The 12729-nt window shown below is 42.3% G+C and overlaps 1 protein-coding gene across 1 annotated transcript in view; it reads left to right on the top strand.

The window, feature by feature from the left end:
• LOC148443005 (A.superbus venom factor 1-like) overlaps positions 1–12729 on the top strand; it is a 164805-nt gene that overhangs the window by 110663 nt on the left and 41413 nt on the right. The window contains exons 27-29 of the mRNA XM_088463400.1: positions 6091–6192; positions 6475–6625; positions 9614–9777. Of these exons, the coding sequence (XP_088319526.1) occupies positions 6091–6192; positions 6475–6625; positions 9614–9777 (417 nt within the window). The remainder of the gene's footprint in view (positions 1–6090; positions 6193–6474; positions 6626–9613; positions 9778–12729) is intronic.

Here is a 12729-nt window from a genome sequence, read left to right as displayed (position 1 = left end):
GCCTGTGTCCCATAAGTAAAGGGCCGGCAGGCTTGTCCATTAAAGGGTGCTGTAACCCCCAAAGTACACTCCAAACAAAATAAAAAAATATTTTCTGTGTTTGTGAATTGTGTGCACTGTGGCTGCACGTGCATCAACAAAGGAGCAGCGCCAAGCGTCCGCCTGTGTCCCATAAGTAAAGAGCCGGCTGGCTCATTTCTTAAAGGGTGGTGTAACCTACAAAGTGCACTACTCTCCAGCAAAAATAAAAAAATATTTTCTGTGTTTGTATGCGCCTTAGCTGCACGTATATATCAATATAGCATAAATGGAGGACCAAACTTTCTCCGATAAAAATAAAATAGGAAAAGATCAAGAACCACTTCCTCTTAGTGCTGTTGCTGCTGCTGGGAGTTGTTCATCATCCCAGAGAGGAAGTAGGAGCACCACTACTTTTACTAAACAATTGACCCTCCAACAGTCCCTAGCAAGGAGGATGAAGTACGACAGCAGTTATCCTGAAGCAAAATGTATAACTGAGGCCTTGACTGCTATGTTGGTGTTAGACGTGCGTCCGGTATCCGCCATTAGTGCAGTGGGATTTAGACAATTGATGGAGGTAGTGTGTCCCCGGTTCCAAATCCTGTCTAGATTCCACCTGCATCCTCAAAGCAGCAGCGACAAGCGTGCGTCTGTCTGTTAAAGGGTGGTGTAACCCTCAAAGTGCGCTCCACAAACAATAAAAAAATTCTTCTTTTTTTCTCTCTTTGTGAATTGTGTGGGCTGTAGCCGCACCTGCATCCTTAAAGCAGCAGCGACAAGCGTGCGTCCGTCTGTTAAAGGGTGGTGTAACCCTCAAAGTGCTCCAAAAAATAAAAAACTATTTTTTTAATGTGTTTGTGACTTGTGTGCGATGTAGCCGCACGTGCATCAACACAGTAGCAGCGCCAAGCGTGCGCCTGTGTCATAAGTCAAAGGCCGGTTTGGACATCTGGTAAGGACGTGCCAACAATTTCTGACAAGTCTACTGTCACTGCATATGATACTGTCCTCAAAGCAGCAGCGACAGCGTGCGTCTGTCTGTCAAAGGGTGGAGTAACCCCCAAAGTGCGCTCCACAAAAAATAAAATAATCTTTTTTTCTGTATTTGTGTGTGAAATGTATGCGCAGTAGCCGCACCTGCATCCTCAAAGCAGCAGCGACAAGCGTGCGTCTGTCTGTTAAAGGGTGGAGTAACCCTCAAAGTGCGCTCCACAAAAAATAAAAAATTCTTTTTTTTCCTGTCTTTGTGAATTGTGTGGGCTGTAGCCGCACCTGCTTCCTCAAAGCAGCAGCGACAAGCGTGCGTGTGTCTGTTAAAGGATTACATCGGTGACAGCATCCAAGTAGGCATGTCAGACAGTCCGTACATGTACTGGCAGGAAAAAGAGGCAATTTCGAGGCCCCTGTACAAACTGGCTCTATTTTACCTGAGTTGCCCCCCCTCCAGTGTGCACTCCGAAAGAGTGTTTAGTGCAGCCGGGAACCTTGTCAGCAAAAGGCGTAGGAGTTTGCTTCCACAAAATGTGGAGAAGATGATGTTCATAAAAATGAATTATCAACTCTTCCAGGGAGACCAGCCTCCAGAACGTACAGAGGGACCTGTGGTGGTGGATTCCAGTGGGGACGAATTAATACTCTGTGAGGATGAGGATTTACACAATACTGAAGAGGGTGAGGAATCGGTGAATGAGGAGGATGAGGATGACATCTTGCCTCCGTAGAGCCAGTTTGTGCAGGGCCAGAATAATTGCCAGCTTGTTTTGTGGGGGCCCAAACGAACCAATCATGTCAGCCACAGTCGTGTGGCAGACCCTGGCGCTGAAATGATTGGTTTGTTAAAGTGTGCATGTCCTGTTTATACAACATAAGGGTGGGTGGGAGGGCCCAAGGACAATTCCATCTTGCACCTCTTTTTTTTTCTTTGCATTATGTACTGTTTGGGGCCTAGTTTTTCAAACTGCCATCCTGTCTGCCACTGCAGTGTCACTCCTAGATGGGCCACGTGTTTGTGCCGCCCACTCGTGTCGCTTAGCATAGTCATCCATCTACCTCTGTGCAACCTTTTGGACATAAAAACACTATTGTGAAGTGTGAGGTGTTCAGAATAGACTGGAAATGAGTGGAAATTAAGGTTTTTGAGGTTAATAATAGCATAGGAGCAGAAAAATCAACACATTCTGTGATTTTAGCTGTTTTTATGCTTTTAAAAAAAAAATACAGATCCAAAACAGAAAACCCAGAACCCAAAACACCGAAGGGTGGTTTTGGCAAAACCAATCCAGATCCAAAACACGAAGAAAGATCCAGATCCAAAACCAAAACACAAAACACGAAAAGTGGCCAGTGCACACCCCTAATATATACATACAGTATATACATATATATATATATATATATATATATACTCACATGTTCACGTACTGTATTGTTAACAAAGACATACTGTACATCATTTTGAACACATACACACATAGATAGTTCACCTCTTTACATACCATGAAATATAAAAATAATACTCATTTTAGTACAGAGAAACATCTAATTTTATTTAACCCATCAAAAATATGGCAATGGCATTACAAATTCTTAATCAGTTTAATTATTTAAATCTCTCTGTAAAACTTGCAAAAAACAATTGGGGAAATAAAATATTATTTCATTTCACATGAAAATGTTATTAAATTCCATTTCTTCATTAAGACCACCTGGACTAATAGTATTCAGCTTGTATATCCCAAAAATGTCCTGACTACAAAATAGATCATGCATTTCAATCCTGTCTTCACATAGAAAAATTAATTCCTTTCAATTGTTTAATATTGTGTGAACAACTATTTTATTTGCAAATGTGGATATTTGTTAGATTTGATAATAGTGCATTTCTGGTAAGTTATTTTATATATAAATATTTCTATTATGTCATTTGTTTAAGGCGTGGTACAGAAAAGTCGCTATCTCTCAACACTTTTGACATATCATCAACTTGTTTCTAAAAATGAGTATCTGACATACTGTACAATTGCACTTCTTCTCACAATTTGCCCCTTGTCCTAATGCAATAATTACTGATATTCACCTGCTTTCTGTAATAAAAAAAAATCAATTGAGAAACCCACCACTGATAGTATCAAATTCAGAACAAATACAGAGATAGAATTACCTTGAGTATATGGGAATTACTGGTTAGTCATTCAACAAAAAAATAGTGCTTGTATCTCACGTCCCCCCAAATAGTAAATAGGTCATCAATGTAACTGCATAGAGGACTGGGTCAACCTTGAACTAGCATCCCCACACATGAGATGACTCAAAGAGCCATATTCAATTAGGCTGCGAAAAGACATTATCGGCGATACTTTTTCGCCGATTACGTCATTTTCGCAGGTTTGACTTATCCCCGTATTCAATTTTCCCAACTTTTTGCTGGAGTGAAAATTCAAAGCACCAGACCCTGAATATGAATAGGTGATGAAAAAAAACACCCTGCACCCCTTGGACAGTCCCCCAAAAGTAATCTATGTCAAAAAAAATTAAAAAGTACCACAGGACACCCCAAAAAAGGTAGTTTTATTTTAGGGGCAAAAAAAAAAAATTGGGGACAAACTTTTAAACTAGCGAAATAGACTCAGGGGGGGTCCCCAAGTATGCCTCAGGTATTTATTTGATTGCAGGTGCTTGCAGCAGGTGGATTTTTCACAATTTTTAAAAGTTCACATTAGCCACTTCTAAATATACTTGCACACATTTTCATGTACCCCAAATTTGATGGGGCTACTTATTTTAAACAAAAAAGTTGCTAAATGCTATTCTTCATCACTTTGTAAAAAACACAAGAAACACCTATTGAGACCGTTTAAAGATCCCAAATACCTGTAGCAGGTCTATTTGGGGGTACCCATAGTGAACCTCCATGTTAGAGCATCTTTTGGGGGGTGTCAGGCTGAGTTCCCCAAAAATGACAGAACTTTTCGCAGATTTCCTTTATGCCGGGTCCCGTTTTCGCCGATTTGAAATTGAAAATGGGGAATCACGGGGACGAGCGCTATACTTTTTTGACCTGGAATCCAGCGATGATGGCAAAAAGTCCGGCAACTGACTTTTCGCTCCAAATTTAATATGGCCCAAAGTCTCCCATCTATAGATTGGCATAGATCGGACACAGTAGCGGAACTCCCGAAGACAATGGAGTAATTTGCCGCCGGGCGTCAGCCCTGAAGAGGGCACCTGGCTCCATTGTCCCCGGGAGCTGCATGGAGAAGGAGCGCCGCTGATCGGCGCTCCACCTCCATTGGCGTAACTACGGAGGGTGCAAGGGGTGCAGTCGCACCCCTGCACCCTGCATTTGCCGGGCGCCCGCTGAGTGTGTTACCAGCGGGCGCCCGGCTCCTATCCTCCTGGTGGTAGCCAGAGGACGGAGCTCCCTCCGTCTTCCGGGTCCCACAGTGTACTATGGGAGTGACGTCATAGTGCCGAGGAGCGGACGCCGGGGACGGAGCTCAGGAGTGAGCTCCGTCTTCCGGGTCACGCAGTGCACTATGGGAGTGACGTAATGACGTCACTCCCATAGTGCTGAGGAGTGGACGCCGGGGATGGACGGCAGCAGCACTGGAGCGGGGATAAAGGTAAGTGTTTGTTTTTTTTGTGTGTGCGCGCGCGCGGTGGGGGCCATCACTACTGGGGGCAACTACAGGGGCTCACTACTGGGGGTAACTACAGGGGCTCACTACTGGGGGCAACTACAGGGGCTCACTACTGGGGGCAACTACAGGGGCCTACTACTGGGGGCAACTACAGGGGCCAACTACTGGGGGCAACTACAGGGGCTCACTACTGGGGGCAACTACAGGGGCCTCACTACTGGGGGTAACTACAGAGGCCTCACTACTGGGGGTAACTACACGGGCCTCACTACTGGGGGCAACTACAGGGGCTCACTACTGGGGGCAACTACAGGGTGCTCCCTACTGGGGCAACTACAGGGGCCTCACTACAGGGTCCTCACTCCTGGTGGCAACTAAAGGGGCCTCACTACAGGGGCCTCACTACTGGGGGCAACTGCAGGGTGCTCACTACTGGGGCAACTACAGGGGCCTCACTACTGGGGGCAACTACAGGGGCCTCACTACTGGGGGCAACTACAGGGGCCTCACTACTGGGGGCAACTACATGGGGCCTCACTACTGGGGGCAACTACTGGGGGCAACTACTGGGGGCTCACCACTGGGGGCAACTACTAGGGGCCTCACTACTGGGGGCAACTACCGGGGGCTCACTACTGGATGTACTGCATAGGGGGACCATTACTGGGGAGCACTACATAGGCGGACCACTACTGGGGGCATTATATAAAAGGAACTGCATAAGGGGGGCGGCGGCAGCTGGGGCTGGCATAGGTGCTGGGGGGTGGTACATTTTAGTTTGGGGGGAGCATCAACATTTATCTAGCCTCCGGGCACCTGGGATGAAGTTACGCCACTGATCGGACAGCCATGAGTCCCCATGGCTGTCCGATTGAACCAAATTTCATAGGATAGCAGTTGAATTATACTGTCACAGCATATTCATATATGTGATCTATTGTGTATCCCTATTCAGAATTATATGTACATTTAGTAGGATATAGTTTAGCTGCATTGTCTAGAGTTTATACATTCCTATTTTGCCTTGCTATTTTACATTTTTTTTACTTATACCTGTATTACATGTTATTTAAATACTTTGTCTGTGTTTTAAAACAAAATCCATAGACTAGTTGAACAAAAATGTTATATATGCAATTACTAGATCATTTCTATTGAATCCACATCACTGGTTTATTTGTTGCTATTTACAAATACTCTGGTCACCTGACTGCAACTTCAGAGTATGCAGACATTTTTCATTTATTTTTTTTTTAGTCGTATTTTATCCCACAATCATGTTTCTGTGACTGATAATAAATATGGTGCTGCTCAACAGATATGGCTAAAATAAATATTAGTGCTATTTACAGTACCCTGTGTACATCACATATATAAAGCAACCTCATGTCTCAATCTATTACATGTGTTCTATATCTATATTACACAGGGCGGCATAACAAAGTGGGCTGTCGAGTTGGATTCTACACTCACAGCCTTTGTCCTCATTGCTATGCTGGAAAGTCAGACACTCTGTGTGCAACATGTTAATGTAAGTGGCTAAAATATTTTTCACTTCACTTCACCACATTAAATATATATTATATAATATATATATATATATATATATATATATATATATATATATACTGTATATATATATATATATATATATATATATGTGTGTGTAATAATGAAAATTAACATTTTAATTCTAAATAAGCAGTACAAATAAATACACAAAATACATAGTATAGTTGCAATAAATAGCAGTCTAAAAACATCTAATGGACTAGGTGCAGCAGTCTGATACGATGTCCATTTTTTTACCCAGAATCTGGATGACAGCATTGATAGAGCTACAACATTTCTAAATGAGCAATATCCTTCCCTGAAGAAACCATATTCTATTGCAATCACCTCGTATGCACTGGCCAAGGCCGGAAAATTGCACGACGCAGGGAAACTGATGTCTGCATCTGCAGGTATAGTAATAGCACCTGTAGGATATCACACAGAGAACATAGTACATCAACTCTTTATGGTCACACAGTATCCATATTTCTTCGTACAAATTCTTCTCAACCCCACTACAGCATTTGTTACTGTTGATCACCTCCTCCTCCTGCAAATCCACCACACCCTTCTGCGTGTGACTGCACTCTCATAATTAACCTCTTATTTGTTCAAATACTTCTTCTCTGTCTCTAAACATGCCTCCATTTCAGCCCTTCCTGGCAGCATCCCCCCAAGGTTCTATCCTTGTAACCCTTTTCTTCTCCTTGTAAAGAAGCTCCTTTGGCTGTCAGCTCCTTTGGCTGTCAGTACCATTTTTATGCAGATGACATCCAGATACCCCTGATTAAACCACATATGTCTTTCACATGTTATATGATGGGCGTCATTGTTTCTCCAACATCCAAAGTGCCCTCTCTGCCACCAGAGACCCTGCTGCCACAAATTACAAATAGGCCCCTTAGAGGGTTGTGGTAAGAAAAGTTAACTTTCAGAATGTGGACAGTCAGAAAGTTGACACCATAATGTTGACAGTGTCCAAGTGTCAACGGTCATAATGTCGACTTGGACATTAGGTCAGCAAGTGATATGTCGAGATTCACAAATGTTGACATGTTTAAAACATAAACATCTTCAAAATGTCAACATTAGCCTAACCCTAAACCTAACCCCTAAACTAATGGGGCACATCCACTTGCCAATTTTAATGAGCAATTGAACGATAACGATATCGTTATCGTTCATTAATCATGCACAAATCGTGCACTTATATGTCAGAAACGACCAGCGATGAGCGCTCCCGCTGGTCGTTTCCAACATCAATCATCGGGTGAACGTGCTGGTCAATCTGCAGATAACGACACTTTGGACATGTTCACAGATAATGGATGGTGCCTGCAGTGTACGATCTATCGTTCAGTGTAGGCACAGCACAGACTGTGAAACTACTGCACGATTACAATGTCATAATCGTGCAGTCATTTTTGGTCTGCTAGGCCCTAACTCTAAAATGTACTGTCGACATTCTGGCATCAACATGTTAAATATCGACAATTTAACCATGTTAACATTTGTGGAAGAAAACATTTTTCTTTTCGAACCTATGTCCGTGTCGATATTCAGAACCTGTTGAGATTCTGCCTGGATACCCCTTACAGTTGGATATATATATATATATATATATATATATATATATTTATTTTTATTTTTATTTTGCATTAGATATGTTTTTACGAACTGAACTTTTGCATAAAATGTGTATTTATTGGTCTGTATGTAGTAAATTTCATCCCCTTAGACCTGGATACGCAAATGTATATCATGTCACACCTATCCATTCATATTACATAATTTATTTTACCATTTGGACTGTTTCAGGATTCCAATTTAATTTGTAAATGTTTAAACCCCAAATGTCAAGCTGTTTATTTTTCATTTAATTTCATATGGAAAATGCAACTTTCATATCCATTAATAAATCCAAGACAATATTCTCTCTTTTATCAATAATAGTACATTACATTATGATACTGCGTAAATAGAGTTAGTAACCTCCAGCGGTAGCTCCTACCCTGTTAGATGAGGTGGGCTGCAACCACTGAAAACCACCCTCTGCTCTCGTCCTGGCCGGGTCCCGGCGACCTGTGCAATCGATCTGTCAGGCGCTGGGACCGGTGCATGTGCACTAGTGGCAGGAAGCCGCGCATGTGCATGCCACCGGCATCCAAAGGGCTGCATCACATACTTGCCGACAATCAGCTCCAGCCTTCCGGGAGGGAGCTGATTGTCGGCTAATAGCGGGGGGTGGGGCCGGCAATTGGGGGCAGAGCCGGGGCGGGGTGGCCATTTTGGGTCACACTGGGGGCAGAGCCGCACGATTGCGTCATCGTGACTCCGCCCCCTCTTCACAATGCCGTGATTTTCGACATTGTGAAGCAGGGGGCGGGGCCACGATGACACGATTCTGCGCGAATCGCGTCACCGGGCCCCTCGCTGCGGGGATTTCTGTTTTTTTCAGGGGGGAGGTGGGGAGGGTGTGAGACTTCCGGGAGGCTTGCCTGCCTTTCTGGGGTGCGGGAGCGGCACCCGAAAATCGGGTGGCTCCCGGCCAAATCAGGGAGGGTAGGCAAGCCTGCTGCATCATCTGCAGCCCCTAGGAGCCGGTTAGGGTTTGCGGAAAGGCAGAGTAGTGGCTTCCTCTTGGAAGCCGTTCTCTGCTGATAGCAGCCCGGACTGGCAGTCCCATGGGGAGGAGATACTTGTATCTTTTCCCCATGCTTGTATATGTGACTGGAAAGTAGCACTTCCAATAGGAAGCCACTGCCAGTCACACAGTGCAGTCCCTAGGCAAAATTCGTCACTGGTAACCTCTATTACTAACACTATCAAATAACATCACTACACTATTGAGCAGTGTAAGTATACAGACCTAAGTGTCTAACACTTCGTATGCTCTTTAGTTGCACAAATCTTGAGATGAGTCCATCTAATGTATATATCCAAGTACATAATTCTTTTCTTCTATGTATGTTTGGTGCATAAATGCACTTAAGTCTAAGTGAACCCCTAAATTTACATTCCTCATTTAGATTTTTATAGGATTAATGATAATACTACAGCAAAATCTTCCATTTTAAATAATTACATACTAGTGAAGGCAACTCGGGTCACCTCAGTCTGTCCCCAACCCCGCTCCGCTCCATCTCATTTGTCACCCCCCCACCCCTACTAGCTCCCACTGCACATCCATTCAGGAGATGGGAGAGACCTTATAAACTTTTTAGGAGCTCTTACATGATTTTTTTCTTAAACCTGCTTCTCAGTGCACTGTTTACACACACTTTGTTCAAATCACTTAAAGAAATACATGTATTTTACATAACATTGTACTAATTCCAGCAACAACCATGGCAGTTACTCACTGTTTATGTATGTTTGTCCCTGAAATCTCTTTCTAGGTAACAGTCACTGGGTAGAACCGGGCTCACAACACTTATCCCTGGAGGCTACGTCCTATGCGCTCCTCACACTTCTGACAATGAGGCAGTTTGAGCAGGCTGCACCTTTAGTTCGATGGCTCACAGAGCAGAGGTTCTATGGAAAAGTTTATGGATCAACACAAGTATGAAACTCGATCATTAATTCACATTACTGGACATGAATGATCTCCTTCCTTGTCTAATGCTTGTTTACAAATGTTTAGATTCACCACATAAAATGGCCTTAAAAATGAGGACAACACGTGTAAATATTGTATGCAAAATTTCACTGGAGAAAACATGTGTACTCATATAGGGGGAGAGACAGGACTTGTACATGGGAAACACTTGGTTAGAATTTAAGAATTAGTCAAAACATAGCATTTATTAATGTAATCTATAAAATATATGTAAATTATTATAATATGCTTGAGATCTCAGAAATGTAGAACTAATGCTAAAAAAAATGGAATTGTGCTTAGTAATTTTATCTGAGGTCTCATCCTCAAAGGGAAAATAAGAAATTAGTAACGAGAATAAAGTAATGAGAAATAATGTATTTGCAAGTAAAATGGCATACTGGTAAGTAAACAAGGCAAAATACTTGTCTCATGGGACAATGATACTAATATATGTTCTATCTAGGGAATGGATGGCACAGGAAAACTTTGTATATATATATATATATATATATAGCATATAAATCAGGCGGCACTCAATGCAGACATATCACAGGAGACAGATCTTGCCAACGTTTCAATGTTTATGTAAACATTTTCGTCAGGGCTGATTTATATGCTGTACAAACGTATCCCAAAGTGCTTGGGTTATGCAAGGAAGGCACCTGCGTTGTTCTCAAGAAGTATTAGTGAGGAGTGCTGCGAGAGTGAATCATTTATATATATATATATATATATATATATGTATGTGTATATATATATATATATGTGTATATATATATATATATATATATATATACAGTATATAAAAGGGCATAGTACAACCAAAATGTGAAAGTTTGTTATCCTTTTATATTCATTATAAAAAGAAACCTTCTGAACTATCTATCTATCTATCTATCTATCTATCTATCTATCTATCTATCTATCTCATATCTATCTATCTATCTATCTATCTATCTCATATCTATCTAACTATCTATCCCATATCTATCTATCTATCTATCTATCTATCTATCTATCTATCTATCTCATATCTATCTATCTATCTATCTATCTATCTATCTATCTATCTATCTATCTATCTATCTATCTATCTATCTATCTCATATATTTATCTATCTATCTATCTCTCTATCTATCTATTTATCTATCTATCTCTCTATCTATCTATCTATCTCATATTTATCTATCTATCTATCTCTCTATCTTATATCTATCTATCTATCTATCTGTCTATCTATCTATCTATCTATCTATCTATCTATCTATCTATCTATCTATAGTTACAAGTTCAGGTCAAGGATGCCGCCTCCTGAGAACAGTTTCTCTCTCACAGAAGAGGGACCCAACTTCCCTCTAAAAAAAACAAAAGTCTTTAGCAAAGCATTTACATTTAGTAATTACACTGTCTTTCAACAGGCCTCTGACCTGTTCCCCAGGAAGTAAGAGACTGTCTACAGAGACTGAGACACCCTTTATCAGTCTTTCTGAGGTAGTCTGGCAATCAATGCTGCTAGACAGCTTCTGTCTACCAGACAGAAGCTAAAAATCTGTGGCATATATAGCTCCCTTGTCATCCTTTCTAGTGTTTTTGTCACTTATGACACCTCTTATTTTGACCTATAGTGTTGAACATCTGTAGCCCCTAAGCAAAACGGAATCAGTATGATTTACTGCCGGCCGCATAGCCGGCGGTTCTAATGCTGACAGTTGCAGCCCCAAAGGAGAAAATTCCAATCGTCCTTAGGGTAACTATAACTAACCTAATTCCTCCCCTAACCCTCCTTTAGGGTTGCCTAACCCTAACCTCTCCCCAAGTGCCTAACCCTAAACCTTAACCCCCTTCCCCGCAGCCTAACCCTAAGCCTCCCGAGGGGGTGCCTAACCCTAACCTCCACTCGGGCATGTCTAACCCTAACACCCCTTCCCCTAGCTTAACCCTAACCTCCTGGAGGGGTGCCTAACCCTAAGTCCCCCCGGGAGCCACTAACCTAACCCTGCCCCCCCGCGGCTGTCCGCTCCATTGTCTGGCTTACCTTCGATCGGTAACCTGGGTGTCGGGCTCCCGGTGTAGGTCTAATGACAGGCGTCGAGATTTCAACGCCTGTTATTTGTACCTTGCCAGGAATAAGCAGTGGAAAAGCTGATGGTCGGAATTGCAACCGCCGGCTTCCCGACTGCTTCCCAGCAAAACATATGGGAAAAAGCAACTGCCAGCTGGCTCCCAGGCCTATGCAAAATGTAAGTGTTTAGTTGAGCAATGCCAAGAACCATCTAGCTATTTTTCCATTGGTCTCTTTATTCTCAGATGGAGCATGATGAATACATTTTTACCCCAAAAGGTAATTCCTTAGTGTTTCTAATGCCCAGAGGATGTTCTTTACCATTTTTGCTTTGAGACAACACAGCACCTATCCCTACATCTGGTGCATCTGTCTGCACAACAAATTCATTTTTAAAGTTAGGTGTCATCAAAACTGTTTGGGGGCACATTGCTACCTTCAATGTCTGCAAATCCTTTTCTGCCTCAGGATTCAAATTAACTATAACTGACTGTTTACCCTTGGTAAGATCAGTCAAAGGGATAGCCATGGTGGCACAAATGGGTATAAATATTCTATAATAGCCTATGATTCCTAAAGCAAAAATCTCTCTCTACGTCTTATTTAGGGTGATGGCCAATTTTGTATTGTCTCAATTTCATTAAGTTTGGGCTTCATCAACTCCTCTTTAAGCAACACTTTATTGGTATAGCTGTCATTCCTGTCTCACAGATTAAGTATAACACTGTGTGTACCCTAGTTAAGTGAAACAGCCAGTAAGAACTGTAACTTACTACATCATCAAGATCAGCAGCAGCATTCTGTCTATCCTCTGAAAGTTGGGAGTGCCCCATGTAAACTATGGCAACAT

This window comes from Taudactylus pleione, unplaced genomic scaffold, assembly GCF_031769625.1.
Source record: "Taudactylus pleione unplaced genomic scaffold, aTauple2 ptg001357l, whole genome shotgun sequence".
Lineage (NCBI taxonomy): Eukaryota > Metazoa > Chordata > Amphibia > Anura > Myobatrachidae > Taudactylus > Taudactylus pleione.
This window is presented reverse-complemented; position numbering and strand designations above follow the sequence as displayed.